The following is an 18,483-nucleotide window of genomic DNA, read 5'->3' as shown; positions in this document are numbered from 1 at the left end:
CAATTCATAGAGATCTTCCTTAGTTTATTCAGCCACTGTCCTGTGCATGAGTGTTTATTTCCTGTATTTTGCGGTTATGAGCAATGCTGCAGTGAATAGCCTTGCTTTTATGTAGTTTCATATTGTTGTAGATAATATTCCTGGAAGTGCAGTTTTGTTGGCTTTTGTTATTGCACCAACAGCATATCAGTTCAAAAGCAAACAAAAAATTTTTGAAGTTTTTTACATTTTATTGTTCACAAGCGTTAGTTGATATTTTCAAAAACCTCTTAATAAAGGACTCCCCAGGTACTGCTACTGGGTGATGTAACCAGACAGAAAAATCCCACCTAACTGAATTGCTCTAAAAGTGAACATGGTAAAGTGGAACAGGAAGCATCTCCTTATCTCAGGTTGGTTAACTGCTCACTTCTAAGTCACAAAACATTGTATATATTTCATAATGATTTTTCTTAATTAGTAATTCTTAGTTGGAATTTTTGGGAAAAGATTATATCGTGTACATCTCTGCAAATAATGTGAAGTACAAGCCTGTCACTCGTTAGGGAAAAAAAGCTAAACATATATTAACAATACTTATAATTTTTTATTTATTTATTTTTTTGCGGTACGTGGGCCTCTCACTGCTGTGGCCTCTCCCGTTGTGGAGCACAGGCTCCGGACGCACAGGCTCAGTGGCCATGGCTCACGGGCCCAGCCGCTCCGCGGCATGTGGGATCCTCCTGGACTGGGGCACAAACCCGTGTCCTCTGCATCGGCAGGCGGACTCTCAACCACTGCGCCACCAGGGAAGCCCAACAATACTTATAATTTAAAAAAATGGGGCCTGATTAAAAAACAAAAACTTCGTTGTATTTATTATTAGTGTGGTTTTGCTTCTTAAGTACTTCCTATGATGAACTGTTGATTTTCTCTTACCCAGCCCTTGGATATCCCATTTTCCTGATAGGCCCAGAGAACCCTAACTGGTGTTTGTTCTTAACCCCATTTAGAGCAACATTTTCAATTTAGTTTTTTGATTTAGCATCTTTAAAATGTGATAGCCTTTAGGATTTAGATACGTGTTTTGGACAGTGGTGCAGCATGAGATTCAACTATTCTGGAAAAGTTTTGCTAATATCCTTAAATGACGATCTCTTGAGTTTTTAAAACAGTTTATGCATTTAATATCTCAAATCCTGGTACAGTATTGCTATTCAGCATTCCTGGGGCAGCCTTGAACCCTCTGATTCTGGATTCCAACTCATTTATGTGGATTATTAAGAACTGGCTCTTAATAAATGTAGAACTTTCAGGACACATCTACCTGTTTTCAGCTAGTTAAAGATTACTGAAATGCCTTCTTAGACCATGTTATCTTGGAAAAACATTGTTTCAAAGGTCTTTTCTTAAATCTTGTTTTGGTTGGTTGATTCAAGATAACCTATGCAAATGGTATTTTGGGGGAATTAAAACAAAACAAAACCAGCATCACTAGACCAGATAACTTTCTTTGTGTACTGAAGCACAGCAGAGTAGAATTAGGAGTACATCTTAAGAAAATGCTCCCATATTCGCATGGATTCCATTTGTCCCGGCAGGCATATGGATTTTGTTTTTTCCCCTCCGTTTTTTATTCAGTAGTGCATATATAGTTTTAATACATAAAAATTAAAGTCAGAGCACAACCAGGTATATAATGGAAAAGTGTAATATCCTATTTTAGCTTTCCCTACTTTCAACTCTTAGTTCTTTATTTTTTTTATTTTTATTTATTTATTTTTTTTTTTGCGGTACGCGAGCCTCTCATTGCTGTGGCCTCTCCCGTTGCGGAGCACAGGCTCCAGACGCGCAGGCTCAGCGGCCATGGCTCACGGGCCCAGCCGCCCCGTGGCATGCGGGACCCTCCCGGACAGGGGCACGAACCCGCGTCCCCTGCATCAGCAGGCGGACTCTCAACCACTGTGCCACCAGCGAAGCCCTCTTTATTTATTTATTTATTTATTTTTGCGATACGCGGGCCTCTCACTGTTGTGGCTTCTCCCGTTGCGGAGCACAGGCTCCGGATGCGCAGGCTCAGCGGCCATGGCTCACAGGCCTAGTTGCTCCGCGGCATGTGGGATCCTCCCAGACCGGGGCACGAACCCGTGTCCCCTGCATCGGCAGGCAGACTCTCAACCACTGTGCCACCAGGGAAGCCCCAGTTCTTTATTTTTGTATTTATCTAATTTTTAAGTAGAATACTTACATTGTTCTCTTTTTTTATTAGACATTATCTATTGATTTCTTACAAACTATCTACATTTTGTCCTTATAAAACACACATAACAGTATTTACTCTGAAATTGAACTTTGTAGAGCAAGAAATTCTACAAAGCTAAGGGATAAAATAGACTGTGCCGCACCACAGACAGAATTCATACAAGTCACTGGCTTTAGAATGTGGCATTAATTGGCCAAGTTCTACAGAAAGCTTTGACTTACTCTAATGAGATCAATTTTGGTCCATTTCATTCTTGTCTCAGTCTCATTTTTCAGTCATGAGTAATCAGCATACTCATATACTAAACAGTTTCTTAAAAAAGAGGTCAAATTCATTGCTACTTAGGTCTGATTAGTTAAAAAAAATAAAAGCAAACAAATGAAAAAACCTACAAAAATCCACAAAGTTGTGTCTTACTCATTTTTTTAGTTTTAACAGAATGGGAAGCAAGTCTAGGTCATTGCTGTAAGAATGTTTCAATGTGAAGTCAGAATACTTCAAGCAACTATCGATCACCCCTTTGTGTTTTATGATTTTCATTTTTATGTTTCTGTTATAGATTACAGTCTTCTAGCTATGTTTCTTTTTCATTTCTGGATCCACAGTCATGATACATATTAACTCTGCAGAATTCTTTCGTTAGAAAACATTTCTAGAGTCTACTTTTTGGTGATGATTTTCTTTGTGATTCAAGCAATATCAAAATAGATTTACTTAGAACTTGTGTGAATCTGGTTTTTATTTTATTTTATTTTTTAATATTTATTTATTTATTTTTATTTTTGGCTGCCTGGGGTCTTTGTTGCTGAACGCGGGCTTTTCTTCGTTGCGGTTCCCGGGCTTCTCATTGCGGTGGCTTCTCTTGTTGCAGAGCACGGGCTCTAGCCGTGTGGGCTTCAATAGTTGTGGCACTCGGGCTCAGTAGTTGTGGCGCACGGGCTTAGTTGCTCCGCGGCATGTGGGATCTTCCCGGACCAGGGCTCGAACCCGTGACCCCTGCACTGGCAGGCGGATTCTTAACCACTGCGCCACCAGCGAAGTCCCTGAATCTGGTTTTTAAATTTGGAAAAGTTTTACTCTCCATGGGAACAGCTAAGGGTATATGTCTGGTTAATTTGAGACCCTCCTGAATTGGCATTCAGTTTTTAAGTTTCTCTTAATAACTACTGAAAACGCCATTTATATAAAACTCAGCAGTAAATTTATTTTCTCTTCTATAACAGGTACATACTAGGCAGCACAAATAAAAAAACGCTTGCCTTGGCTTGGCTTTTCGCTAGTGCTAGAGACTTACTTCTCCTTCTTGATGGTTATCAGAGCCTGGGTAGGCTTTGCTATTAGCAAAAGTGAATAGGATGATCCTTTAAAAGTTATTTTTTGTGTATTTATATTTGAAGCCCAGGTTTTTGGAGGGTGGGGTCCCATGTATAAAGTATGATAGGAGTCATTAGAAATTTGCCCTCAATAACATCTTGACGTCTATTTTTCTAAATCAGAATTGCTACATGATTTCTTCCAAGAAATAAAAATAAAATATTTCTTCAGGTACTCATTCAGGATCATGAGTAAACAGAATGTTGTCAGTTATATTTTAAAGTGAAAAGAATAAAATATAAACTTTATCTTCAGTAAGCTTCATTGTTTTTTGGCTTAGCAGTTCTTGTTAAAGCATTACTAAATAGCTATTAAACTGAAATCTAGAATAGATCAGTTCTCTAATTTCTTCACAACCTTGTTTTATCAAGCACTCCTCTGTGCCCATTTGTATCTTAGACTAGAAATTGGCAAACTACAGTCCATGGGCCAAATCCAGACCACAACCTGCTTTTTGTATGTCTCTGGAGGTAAGAGTTGTTTTTAAAAGGTTAAAAGAAGATACCACAAGACTGTAGAGATTGTTTGTAGCCCACAAAGCCTAAAATAATTACTCTATGTCCCTTTACAGAACAAATTTGTTTTAGGCTATAATATATAATGTATGTGCAACTCTTTATTTGTATTTATTTATTTTGTGCAACTCTTCTTTTTTTTCTTTTCGGTACACGGTCCTGTCACTGCCGTGGCCTCTCCCGTTGTGGAGCACATGCTCCGGATGCGCAGGCTCAGCGGCTATGGCTCACGGGCCCAGCCACTCCACGGCATGTGAGATCTTCCTGGACCGGGGCACGAACCCATGTCCCCTGCCTCGGCAGGTGGACTCTCAACCACTGCGCCACCAGGGAAGCCCCGAGGCTATATTTTGATGTTAAATTGGGTGGTGTGGTTGATTTGGCTGAGAGTTTTTTTTTTTTAATAAATTTTTTAATTTTATTTTATTTATTTTTGGCTGTGTTGGGTCTTCTTTGTGGTGTGCAGGATTCTCTTTGTGGTGGCTTCTCTTGTTGTGGAGCATGGGCTCTAGGCACGCGGGCTTCGGTAGTTGTGGCATATGGGCTCAGTAGTTGTGGCTCACGGGCTCTAGAATGCAGGCTTAGTAGTTGTGGCGCACAGGCTTAGTTGCTCTGCAGCATGTGGGATCTTCCCAGACCAGGGCTCGAACCCGTGTCCCCTGCATTGGCAGGAGAATTCTTAACCACTGCGCCACCAGGGAAGCCCCACCTTAACATTTTGGAAATCAGGATGTATCTTAAATTTTATGACATAATTACAATTGGCAGTTCCCCCCCCCGTGGTGTATAAAATAATGGTTCATCTTAAAATCAATAAGGCATGGTTCATATATTCTACTCACTTATATTAACTGTTACGTGCATTGTTTTCTTGTTCCTTATATAAATTTTTAATAGGTTTTTAAAAATTTATTTATTTAGGCCGTGCTGGGTCTTAGTTGCGGCACATGGGATCTTCCTTGCAGCACGTGGGATGGGTTTCTTTCGTTGCGACATGCGGACTTCTTAGTTGCTGCGTGCGGGCTTCTTAGTTGCAGCATGCATGCAGGATGTAGTTCCCTAACCAGGGATGGAACTTGGGCCCCCTGCATTGGGAGTGTGGATAGAGTCTTACCCACTGGACCACCAGGGAAGTCCCTCTTTTTCCTTATATTGATTCCACCCCTTTTTACTTACTTGGATATTGCAGCCAAAATTCATTATTTTGGAAATCTTTAATCATTAAAGGATTTGTTTGGGGATTTATTTTAATTCTGAGATTTGTAATTTGAATTAGATAATAAGCATCATCATCCATATCTGGTCAACAGAGCAATTTAGGAAAATCCACAGTTAGCATAGTGTTTTGAGTAGCACAATATCCTGATCTGTTACTGTTAGTTAACAGATGGCCTGCAGCCTGGTCTTTTGTGTTAGTTACTATTTTGCTGAATATACTGTAGAAGAACATTAACCAGAACCAGTTTAGCTTTAGCCTTACCTGCAATTTTCTTGGGTGTTTGCAACTGAAACACCCTGTGATTTTATAGTAGTATCCTGTTGATGGGAAATAATTAGAAATTATATAATAATTGTTTTTTAGGCCTTTAGTATCTCTGAAAGTAAGCCACTTTGTATTACGGAGACAATACATTTTTTAAAGCTTATTTTAATGCAGAATCACAAGTCAGTAACTTCAAAAAAGGCAAGGCAAATAAAAGCGGGAGGAAGGTGGGCACTGATGCCAACATTAAATATACAGGTGTATTTCAGTCAGTGATTCTAAACTCTAGTTGTACCTCGGGCGATTTTTAAAATATCAGTACCCAGAGGTCTCAGGTAAATTAAATTATAATGCCTGGAATTGGTTGCTGGCATTGAATTTAAAAAATATTAAGATACTATTATTATTGTGTTACAAAGGCAATATTTTTGTAGATTTACCTGTTAGTTAGTACTTTCTTTGCTCCTCATACCTTCTTGCTTCTCTAAGCGTCCATCTAGGACCACTTTCCTTCTGCCTACAATACATTTTTTAGAATATCTTTTAGTGAGGGTCTCCTGCTGGCCAGCTGTCAGGTTTTGTTTGTCTGGAAATGTCTTTATTCTACCTTACTCTTAAACGATATTTTTTGCTGGCTCTAGGTATCAGTTATCTATTTCTGACTAACAAACCATCCCAAACTTAATGACTCAAAAACAACAACTATTTCCTCATGAATCTGTGGGTCAGCAGTTTGATCAGGGCTCAAGGGGATGGCTTGTCTCTGATCTACCTGGTATCTCATTCGTCTGCTTGTAGTCACTTGTCACGTCAGCTGGGAGCTGGACAGTCCAGATGACCTCACTTATATGTCTGGTGGTTTGGTGAGGTGAGAAAGGAACTGGGCAACATATCTCTCATATCTCTCAGCTGGCTAGGCTAAATGCCTTCATGTGGTAGCTGGGTTCATAAAGCAGTATAGGGACTTCCCTGGTGGCACAGTGGTTAAGAATCTGCCTGCCAATGCAGGGGACACGGGTTCGAGCCCTGGGCCAGGAAGATCCCACATGCTGTGGAGCAACTAAGCCCGTGCGCCACAACTACTGAGCCTGCACTCTAAGCCCACAAGCCACAACTACTGAGCCCAAATGCCACAACTACTGAAGCCCGTGCGCCTAGAGCCCATGCTCTGCAACAGGAGAAGCCACCGCAATGAGAAGCCCACGCACTGCAACAAAGAGCGTCCCCTGCTCGCCGCAACTAGAGAAAGCCCACGTGCAGTAACTAAGACCCAGTGCAGCCAAAAATAAATAAATAAATTTATTTAAAAAAAAAAAAAGCAATGGCAAGATCCAATGAACAAGTACTTTTCAAGCTTCTTGAAAAGTGTCTCATTGACCAGAGCAAGTCAGATGGCCAAGCCCACATTCCAAAGGGTGGAGAAATTAGATTCCATCTCTTTATGGGTAGAGGGACAATGTCACATTCAAAGGGATGTGCATTAAGGAATGGGAGGGATTTGTGGCCTTAAAAAATCAATAACAGGGGCTTCCCTGGTGGCGCAGTGGTTGAGAGTCCGCCTGCCGATGCATGGGACACGGGTTCGTGCCCCGGTCCGGGAAGATCCCACATGCCGCGGAGCGGCTAGGCCCGTGAGCCATGGCCGCTGAGCCTGCGCGTCCGGAGCCTGTGCTCCGCAACGGGAGAGGCCACAACAGTGAGAGGCCTGCGTACCGAAAAATAAAAAATCAATAACAGTGTAGAATTTTAGGTTGGAGTATTTTTTTTTCAGCACATTTTCTTTCCACTGTCTTTTGGCTTTCACTGTCACTGTTAAGCAGTTAGTTAGTTCCTATGGCTTCTTTTCAGATTTTCTGTCTGTGTTCTCTTGACCACTATGATTTGTCTTGGTGTGACTTTCCTTTTATTTCTTGACTTGAGCTTTATTGAGTTTCTTTTGATTTGGTGTCTTTCATTCTTTATGCAAAATTCTCAGCCATTATCTGCCTCTGCCCCACTCTTTCTCTTCTTCTTGAACTTCAGTTAAGTTAGATTTCTTGCTATTTTTTCATGTTTGTTTATTTTTTACTATAAAGGTTTTATTATGCACAGAGAGGGGAGGGGGCTCAGTCCTTGGCAGCGGCTTTCCTCTTGGCAACCAGGACATCACTCAGGTTCTCTTGCCTCTTGGCATGGCTGTGTGTCCCCACTCTTGTCTTGATGAACTTGAGGGCCTGTGTGTCCTTGGAGAACTTGAGCATGTCCCAGATGCTCTGCCTTTATGAGGCAAAGCCTCATACTTCTCAGATCATGTCCCTTAGGGACTTGGTGTGCTTGGTGAGGCGTCCATGGCAGTGGCTGTGCCTCAGCTTGCTCATGTTCTTGGTCACTTTGTGGCCCTTGTTGAGGCCCATGGCCATGGGGTAGTACAGAGCTGTGGCTTTGTTCCTTAATGGCTTCTGAGGCAGAGTCTTCATATTTATTAACTTTTTGTCTTCATGCTACATTCTGGATAATTTCTGTTGACTTACCTTTCAGTGTACTAATTTTCTCTACAATTATACCCAGCTGCTTAACTCTTCTACTTTTTAAAAAAATTAAATTTACCATAGTTCATCATTTTTTCCTTTTAAAAAAATTAAGGTATAATTTACATGTAGTAAAATTTGCTTCTTTTTTTTTTTTTTTTGGTTTGCAATCTACAGGGTTTTTTTTCTATTTATATTGTACTTTTATTATTTATTTATTTGGTTGTATTTATTTGGTTGTGTTGCGGCAGGCGGGCTCCTTAGTTGCGGCTCACGGGCTCCTTAGTTGCGGCAGGTGGGCTCCTTAGTTGTGGCATGTGAGCTCCTTAGTTGTGGCACGTGAGCTCCTTAGTTGTGGCAGGTGGCCTCCTTAGTTGCGAAAAGTGGGCTCCTTAGTTGCAGCTTGCAGCTCCTTAGTTGCGGCACATGAGCTTCTTAGTTGTGGCATGCAAACTCTTAGTTGTGGCATGCATGTGGGATCTAGTTCTCTGACCAGGAATCGAACCCGGGCTCCCTGTGTTGGGAGCGCTGAGTCTTAACCTAACCACTGTACCACCAGGGACGTCCCTGCAATCTACAAGATTTAATATTTATTCCTTTTATCTGGTGCTTTTGCCAATAGCACACTCTTAATTACTGTTGCTCTACTGTAAGTCTTAAAATGAGGTAGTATTCCAACTTTCTTTTACAAATTGTTAGGGTCTTCTATTTACAATCTGCTTTTTTTTTTTTTGTGGTACGCAGGCCTCTCACCGCTGTGGCCTCGACCGTCGTGGAGCACAAGCTCCGGACGCGCAGGCTCAGCGGCCATGGCTCACGGGCCCAGCCGCTCCGCGGCATGTGGGATCTTCCCAGACCAGGGCACGAGCCCGTGTCCCCTGCATCGGCAGGCGGACTCTCAACCACTGAGCCACCAGGGACGCCCTCTCTCTGTCTCTTTTAAAGAAAGGCAAGTCCCAGAGGCCAGTGCTCATGTTCCATGACCCAAATTGTAGATCCCAGCTGTTAGTCCTCAGCAATAACTTTGAGAACTTCATAGTAAAGTTTTGGTGTTTTTCTGATTTAAAGTTTTCAACCTCTATGCAATCATATTTCCCTATTTTAAATATAATTTTAAACCTTTTCTAGTCAGAAATGTTGTGAGCATTCTATAAAAGCAAAAAAAAGTAAATGACATTTGGGTAACTTACACTTTATTTTCTCAACAAAAATGTGCCCCCTTTGTAACCCCCCCCCACACTTTTTTGCCACTGTTACCATTTTTTATTTCATATGTTAAATAGTTGGAAAAGCTATACCACATTATCTCCAGCTCATAGGTCAAGAGACAAGATTGGATCCCTGTGGAATAGGTTATGTCATTTTAGTCAAGATGTTCTCCTATAAAAAATTCAAAACACCAGATTTGAAGAGACCATTGAGGAGTCTGAAAGATTTCCTTAGATTATTTTCCTGGGCAAGGACATTTTCCTTTTCTTAGCTTCTTAGTTAGTTGTAGTTAGTTTTGCAGCACCTTAAACATTTTCTCCTCTGACGTTTACACTCTTCCTGTATTATAAATACTTTTCATCCACACCTCAGCAATATGTGTTGTTTAAAATAATTAACATTTAAATATTTCTATTGTTTCTTTAATTTTCTGCAAGCTGTTTTTATTTTCCTAGCATGGAGACTAAACTACGGTAAAGAAAAATTTTGTTGTATCTTCTACTTCCCCAACAGTTATTTATTATGTACTTTCTACATTCTAGGTACAAATCAGGGATACTCTTTCTGTCTTTCCGGAAATTTCTGTCTCATACAGTATGACTGTATGATAGATGAAAGGCAGATTGGAACAGAACAAGGCATGGAGGCCACAAAAAAAAAAAAAAAGAGACCTGCTCAGAGATTGTAGTCTAGAAAATGAGGATTTGGATTAAAGCAATGATAGAAAGAAAGGAGATTGACTAAATCTAATACTGAAAAAAGATGACTAAGGAGAGCTTATTAAAGGACTAAGATAGGGGACTTGCAGGAAAAAAAGGAATCAAAAGTAAACCCAAAGTTCCATTGGGTATGTGGGCATTACTTACTGGGGGAATGATGATGCCATGGTAGAAAAAGAATTAAAAATAATTTATGTAGATACTTCTTCTTCCAAGAGGTAGAGCTTAACTCCCCATTCCCCTCTTGAGTATGGGCTGGACTCAGTGAATTGCTTCCAAGGAGTAGAATGTGGAAAGCTAGAAGGGAGTCATTTTATAGTGGAGAAACCTGGCACACACTCCCTTGTCCGGGTGATCAAAGTTGGCATCATCAGCATGTATGCCCTTGATATGATGTGTTGAGAATGGCAGTTCTTCCCCCAAACCTATATCCTATGAGAAAAACATCACACTAACTGAAGTTGAAGGACATTCTACAAAATACCTGACCAGGCTTCCTCAAAAACTGTCAGGTCATTAGAAACACTGAAGCTAAGGAGATCAGACTAAATCCTGGATGGGAAAAATGTTTGACCAAATATCTGGGCACCTGTTGGCCCAGTCAAGTTGACACATAATCTTGTGTCACTGTCCAAAACTAAGAGAGGATGGAGGGTTAAAGAAGATAAAGGGTTAAGGAGGAGAGAGTTGTTTTTTAAACATCGAAAACAGCAGAAAGCTAAAAAATGGGATAGAGAAGATGACTCTTAATGATAAAAATCACAGGAAGCAGGAAATCAGGAAATGTGGTCTGACTCCTCATTTAAAAAGTGAAAGGAAGATGCATAGTCAGTGACAGAATGGATAATAGAAGTAAGTTAAATTTTCATTTTACAGTTGACCTTTGAACGTACGGATTTGAACTGCACAGGTCCACTCATACGCAGATTTTTTTTTCAGTAAATAAATACTACAGTACTACATGATCAGAAGTTGGTTGAATACGCAGATGTGGAGCCACAGAAACAGAGGGCCAACTCTAAAGTTATCCTCGGATTATTGACTGTGAGGAGGGTCTGCACCCTTAACTCCCCCTAGTTGTTCAAGAGTCAACTGTATTTTATCTGCCCCTCTCTCTTGGGATATCCCTTTTCTTCTAACTACTCCAGTCCCAAAGTAGGGCCAAAGTAACTAACTGTGGGGGGAAAAATAAGTGTTCCCCCCCACCCCCCTGGCCCAAGAAAGAAAGCAGATTCTTCACATCCACTAAAAATGTCTTGAGGTTCTCAAGTACTCAAATTTATGAATGTGTATCCATGGATACAAGGATGAAAGTCATATAGGTTAAAGCTAAACTTACATGTTATAAAGCAGGTGCTTGGCGAGTTAACAAATATTATAAAATCCTAACTCACTCTTAACCTTTTAGGTACAGTCTTCAGTAATATAGTTCAAACATTTATGCACACTCTTTCATTTTATTATTCATCCTTTATAATTGAATTCATGGAAGACTGGCTTTAGGCCAGAAAGCAGTAAATTAAATTTGAAATGCTTCTTTCTGCTAGTATTTAGCACTTGCATTTTTCTTCCCGTTTTTTCCCTCCAAGCCCAGTAAAATATCCTAATAATTTCACAGTGATATGCCTTAAGAGGTGATACTGCCAAAGGTGAAATATTGCTGGGCAAGTAGTACCTCCACTCAGTAGCTTAAAAATTTGCCAGCTGGTAAACACAATATTTAAAATCAACATTTAAAATTCTCCTAGGTATGTAAGTATATAATGTATGAAAATCAGATTATGAAAGTTGAGGACCATCTGTAAATAAAAATGCAAATATTTTGAATTCTTAATTACCCAGAGTTTCATTGTTTTACTACTTTCTTTAGTGTGTGTCTAACATTTTAAAATGTTCTCCTGGGCTTTGATCTAGCAGTGTCTGCAAATTGTGTTCACCATCACTCAATCACATGCTCTTAGAGTAGCCTATACTCCGTTGCTTCTTAGACCCTAGTAGAGCTTCCTGCCTATTTTAGTACCTAAAACTCTCTATGATTAAAATTTCTCTCAACTGAGATTCTTACTGCTTTACTTCATCTAACTTGCTATAAAATAAAATGGATAACTATCCAGTGAATAAAGATCCCTAAAAATAAAATGAAACTCACAACTCAAATATTATGTAGTTATAGAAAAGTTTGCGATGTCTGAGATAAGAATTTACAAAGCTATTAAATCAGAGACCCTGGGTTCCTTCTAGTTTTGCTAACTATGCCAATTTTATGGGGGATTGAGGGAGAAATTGGTCAGTAGGAAAAGTAGAGACTCACCCTACTGATTCAAGTGTGGAGGGTAAATCTTCCTCCTACTAAATAAAGTACTTCACTGTTCTGAACAGTGACAATCTGAATACATTTTCTTTATGAGAACGTGATTAAGTTAATTAGAGACATATTATTAGGGTTGTTCTTATAAGTTGTTCCTATCTGCCTACATAATGTAAACAACCTACATACAGTTAGACTGTTAGTTTTAGCTCTGTTTTTACCCCTTGCTCCAGACTTTAGGTTATTTTCCATATAACCTGCCTTACAGGGTGCTCCATACAAAAGTTGGTTAAATAGGGGCTTCCCTGGTGGTGCAGTGGTTGAGAGTCCACCTGCCGATGCAGGGGACACAGGTTCGTGCCCCGGTACGGGAAGATCCCACATGCCGCGGAGTGGCTGGGCCCGTGAGCCATGGCCACTGAGCCTGCGTGTCCGGAGCCTGTGCTCCGCAGTGGGAGAGGCCACAACAGTGAGAGGCCTGCGTACCGCAAAAAAAAAAGAAAAAAGAAAAAAAAATTGGTTAAATAACGTGCTTGAGTTAGCCTCAAACAAAAACATACGTTTTGTGGAGAGAAGTCCATTTCTCCTAGTAAAAAAACTTTAAACTTTCTAGTAAAAGAACTTCCGGTATTTAAAACCAAGGTTTATAATGTGATAAAAATATTCAATATTGTTGACCGTTTCCATCATCTTGCTTTTCTCCTATAGGACTGTTTCACTTTCTTATAGTAAAAGCAAAAGGGTATTTGTGTGTGTGTGTGTGATTTAGGAATTTAGAGTTAACTGACCAGCTTATAATTGTCCCTGTATGAATTAGTGACTGTTTTTCCACAGAAATTGTTTCTATCCTAGGCTAATTGTTTCTGAGCCATTGCTCAACCTGTTTTCAGAATGGGAGCACATTTTATTAATAATTAGCTCAAGAAAAACATAATTAATAAAGTTAATCTGTTGCTAAGTAAAACCATATGAAATTCCAAAGCAAAATACAAATATGAGTTTATGTGTTCCAAAGCGAGTTCCTTAGCATAAGTAAGTGATAGAAAGCCCAGGCATGATCCTAGTTCTTGCTGTACAAAAAGAAGCTAGCAGGAGACTTTCTTCTTTGCCATCTTCTGCAGTATGTGAATTAAGAATACTAAGAATCTGGTTAACACACATTAACAGTTATCTTGATGTTATGCATGGTTATTTTATACAGAAATGTAAAAATAGTGGCAAATCATTCTTTGAAGAACAGAATCACATTTTAAATGTATTGATGGAGTTAGTGATTTAAAGGAAATTTGTGCTAAGTTTTTTGTTTTTGTTCTGTATGGCAAGTCCCTTCACAACATGAATAACTGACCTATTTTATGTTTCGTTGTCTGAAACAAAGCCACTAAACAAGACAAGATTATGATTTGGTATTTGGTGACCTGATTCAGTTTTCAAAGAAGGAAAAATTGTAATTTGTGAACTTTTAAACTACCACAGTGATCATTTGATCAGTATGTGAGAATAGTCCATTTAGTTAATATCTCCAAGCACAGCTATAACTGTTTTTTAAATTATTTTTTTTCCATTTTACCACAAAATCCTATAAAATAAACTGAAGGAAATTACATCTTTTTATATTAGCATCTCATCTTTATTGGGGTATCTGTCAGTAGGTCCACTGTTAAGCAGAGAGCTAATTAAAGTGACAAAGCAATGATGTCGTTGAATTTGCAAGTTGAGGAAATGAATATTAATAAGATCCATCCCATTAGAAAATAATTTTATTCATGCACTTTGCCAAAGTTCTTGGGTATAACTTAGTTCTTTCCCTGACTAGTCATTTTCATCCTGATTTAATGATGTCCCATCTGACTTTTCAGTGACCAACTGATATTTAGCAGTAATATATTCAGAAGAGTGTAGGAATCTCAACCCATTTATTGAAAAAATTCTGTCTTAAATATTTTCAAACAAAATAGGGTTTAAATAAGTAGTACTGAGGAATTGTACAAATTGGTTTTTATTCCCCAGGACTGTTTTTGTGAGCATAGTAATTCCCAAGTATCTCTTTAAAGATCATTTTGTGTTGTACCTGGTTCTTAAAGACTTATGTTACTGAGGTTTAGCATGGTTGTAAACTATGTTGCCGTGGTTAAGAATGTTGGATGCATATGCTTTGGGTTGAAGGGTTTTTTTTGGTTTGTTTTTGCTGCGCCATGCCGCTTGCAGGATCTTCGTTCCCTGGGATCGAACCTGGGCCCACAGCTGTGAAAGTGCAGAGTTCTAACCATCAGGGAATTCCCATGGTTGAGGATTTTTAATAATCCCATGAGAAATCTAGATGGATAATTTGTATCTTTGTATATGTGAGTCCTGCTATTATCAGATGGCTACTTCTATAAAAGAGCTGTTTATTATACCAAATTATGGAATTTGGATATACAGTGAAAACTCAGCTTTTAACAGCTACAAGAAGACCAAAATAATGGCAAAGTATAATAGGAACTAGAATGGAAACTGCTATGGAGTCCATATTTTAAAGAATGTTCCAGGGGATTCCTTGGCAGTCCAGTGGTTAGGACTCTATGCTTCTACACCGGGCCAAAAAAAAAAAAAAAAGAATGTTCCAGAAAATTTCCGTTTGTCTAACTAACACTGTTAAGCTAGAATCTGTCAAAACAATCAAATTTTGAGCAAAAATAAAACAAGGTCCTGTGACTCAACCATGGACTTAAGTACAAATTAAGAGGGAAGATTTCTCTTAAGGGAGAATGGAGAACTCTCCCTGAATCTTTGCCCGCACCCGACTCTTCTGAGGTGTGGCTGAAGCGACACTGTAAAGGCATACCCCACGGGACACTGCTCACATTCTTCTGGCCCTTGTGCTCGAAGTGACCCGGCCTAGTTTTGATATTTTTTTAAAGGCAGTTGTAGAGGAGACTGAGCGGTCTACCTCATGCATACCACCGCTGCACTTCCACACTGGTGAATTAGCAGTGTATTTACAAGAAACCAGGTTTCCCTCCTCGTTTTTTTTTTTTTTTCCCACACACACATACTGTATTTTATTTTTACAACAGATAAATAAACTGACACCAAGCATTGTAACTGGATGACCACAACAAAAGCAACAATGATTGCAGTTACCAAACACGAAACACATTCATACTATGTCATGATATTGACATTCAGTCCAGTAATCCTCCACTGTAACAGCTCCTTTACTTTGCAGTGAAAATTGATTTGTATATTTTTTGCCTTGAGTCCTTGTGGGATTTTTTTTTTTTTTTTTTTTGCGGTACGCGGGCCTCTCACTGTTGTGGCCTCTCCCGTTGCGGAGCACAGGCTCCGGACGCGCAGGCTCCGGACGCGCAGGCTCAGCGGCCATGGCTCACGGGCCCAGCTACTCCGCGGCATGTGGGATCTTCCCGGACCGGGGCACGAACTCGTGTCCCCTGCATCAGCAGGCGGACTCTCAACCACTGCGCCACCAGGGAAGCCCGGGATTTTTTTTTTTATTCAAGCAGAAAGTCACAAAAATTATAATCATCCTCATCAGTTCACTCAGTCCCATGTAATTAATTTTTTTTCACCTCCTCATTTTTTAAAAGAGTGGTATAATAAAATATATATTTGATCTTTGTCTCCAGTTCCTGGCACAGAGCTCCGAAAACCCTTGGAATTTCCTGAGTAATAGGATTTGTCACTTCATAACACGCCCCTTTCATTACACTTGAGTTTATGCTAATGAAGTGATTTACGACGGGGCCCCAGGATAGCCTGAGAATGGGCGGGTCATCAGGAGTGATTAGAGGTTGGAAGTTCAGTCCCACCCACCAGCCTCCAAGGATGGGGTGGGATGGCTCTCTGGAGGCTGAGCGTTATAAATACTCAAACTGGAAGACCTGGGGAGCTTCTGTGTTGGTGAACAGATCAAGGTGCCAGGAGGTGACGTGCCCTGTGTGGGCCTGAAGCTCTGTTGTGCCTTCCCTCACTTTGCCCTAGGCATCTCTTCCATTTGACTGTTCCTGAGTTGTATCTTTTATAATAAACTGGTAAATGTAAGTAAAAGTTTTCCTAAGTTCTGTGATTTGGTCTAGAGAGTTATTAAACTTGAGGAGGGCGTCATGGGGACCCTCAAACTTGTAGCCAAGTCAGAAGAATTACAAGTGTCCTTGGGACCTGAGATTCACAACTGGCATCTGAAGTAAGGGCAGTCTTGTGAAACCGAGCCCTCAATTTGTGGGGTCTGCCCTAACTCTGGGTAGTTAGTGTGACGATGAAAATTAATCAGTAGTCAGTATATGAAAGTAGTGGAAAATTTTATCTGAGCCAAATTTGAGGATTATAACTTGGGAAGAGCATCTCAGAAAGCTCCCAGAACTGTTCCTCCCATTGGAAGTCAAAACACAGTTACATAAGTTTTTTTAGACGGAGGGCTGTACATTAAATGACGTATTATTGACAGTTTACACAATCCAGATCTAAGCATGGCCCTTACAAGATCAAGAAGGAATGTTATCTTTTAAGGAGTTTTCTTATTGATTTTAGGAGAATGTTGCTCTTTGCTTCACTTGAGCAGGTATTTCTTCTGATGGGGGAGGTTTGGTTGATGCATAAAGCAGATACACAGTAGGTGGGGAGAGAGGAGGCCAGAGGGCAGAGAAAATTTTTTATGTTTAAATTTTTCTTATTTTGCCATAGAATATGAATTTTATTTCACAGTGTCAGAACTAAATTGACACCCAGTTAACGTAGGAGAATCTGAGAGCTGGTATCACAAAGAGTAAGCTCTGCTTGGGACTTCCCTGGTGGTGCACCTTCCAATGCAGGGGACACAGGTTCGATCCCTTGTCGGGGAACTAAGATCCCACATGCCGCGGGGAAACTAAGTTCGTGTGCTGCAACAAAGACTCAGCGTAGCCAAAAAAAAAAAAAAGCATAAATTCTGCTTTGTTTTTTTGTTTTGTTTTGTTTTTTTAATTAATTAATTATTTTTTGGCTGTGTTATGTCTTCTTTTCTGTGGGAGGGCTTTCTCTAATTGCGGCAAGCGGGGGGCCACTCTTCATCGCGGTGCGCGGGCCTCTCACTATCGCGGCCTCTCTTGTTGCGGAGCACAGGCTCCAGACGCGCAGGCTCAGTAATTGTGGCTCACGGGCCTAGTTGCTCTGCGGCATGTGGGATCTTCCCAGACCAGGGCTCAAACCCATGTCCCCTGCATTGGCAGGCGGATTCTCAACCACTGTGCCACCAGGGAAGCCCTCTGCTTTGTTTTTATGTGCTTAGTAGATATTAACATTTGCATTAAAAAATACATAAGAATAAATTTGCTCAAAGAAAGTGTCAACTGAAGAAAAATGCATAACCTAAAAATTGCAAGTTATGTTTTATTTCGGGACCTTGCTGAGGACTATAGCCCAGGAGACAGCCTCTCAGATAGCTCTGAGGAACTGTTCCAAAGAGGTAAGGGAGGAGCTAGGATATATAGGAATTTTTTCTGAAAAAGAATCATGTGGTTGAACATCAAAAGATTACTGCCAATCACAAAAAAAACCCCAGACATTTCAAGTTAATGATTTTATTGCTTTTCTGTGTATGGGAAGAAGCTAGAGTCTGGGCTCATTGGAATTATTTCTTAGATACGCATCTTAACTATTTAGGGCCAGTATCCTGTTTTTTCTCCATCCTGAATTCCCCTTATAGCACATTGTGGCACTGTGGCAGGGCGGGGTCTGCAGTGGCTGGTGGCTTGGTGGTGGCCACATTTGCTGTTTACTGGAATGACGGGCAACATTGTTTGTTTACTGGAATGGCAGGCAACATCCTTTGTCCACAAAAGTAAAGATCCAACTTAACAGAAAGAGATAATATTCTTCCTAGATTTGGAAGACCTGCAGATCAGTTCAATGCAATCGCAGTCAAAATCCCAGCAGGCTTTTTTGGGGGGCTAGGTAATAGAAACTGACAAGCTGAGTCTTACATTTATATAGAAATGCAAGTGAGCTTGAATAGCTAAAACGGCTGAAAAAGAATAAAATTGGATGACTTGCATTACTTGTATTTCAGCACTTATAAAGATTTACTATAAAGTAATCAAGACAGTATGGTGGGGCTTCCCTTGTGGCGCAGTGGTTAAGAATCCGCCT

The 18,483-nt window shown here is 40.2% G+C and overlaps 2 protein-coding genes across 4 annotated transcripts in view; one reads left to right on the top strand and one right to left on the bottom strand.

Annotated features, from left to right (window-relative positions):
- The window catches only part of GLG1 (golgi glycoprotein 1), a 150,094-nt gene that overhangs the window by 24,998 nt on the left and 106,613 nt on the right, over positions 1-18,483 (top strand). The gene's annotated exons all lie outside the window — the stretch shown is intronic.
- Positions 7,720-8,070, bottom strand: LOC132510160 (large ribosomal subunit protein eL36-like). Its single transcript, XM_060131943.1, is given in 1 exon segment — positions 7,720-8,070. A coding segment is annotated over 1 exon segment (351 nt).

Source organism: Lagenorhynchus albirostris, chromosome 19 (assembly GCF_949774975.1).
Source record: "Lagenorhynchus albirostris chromosome 19, mLagAlb1.1, whole genome shotgun sequence".
Classification (NCBI taxonomy): Eukaryota; Metazoa; Chordata; class Mammalia; order Artiodactyla; family Delphinidae; genus Lagenorhynchus; species Lagenorhynchus albirostris.
Note: the sequence above shows the minus strand (reverse complement) of the source record. Positions and strands in the feature narration are given on the sequence as shown.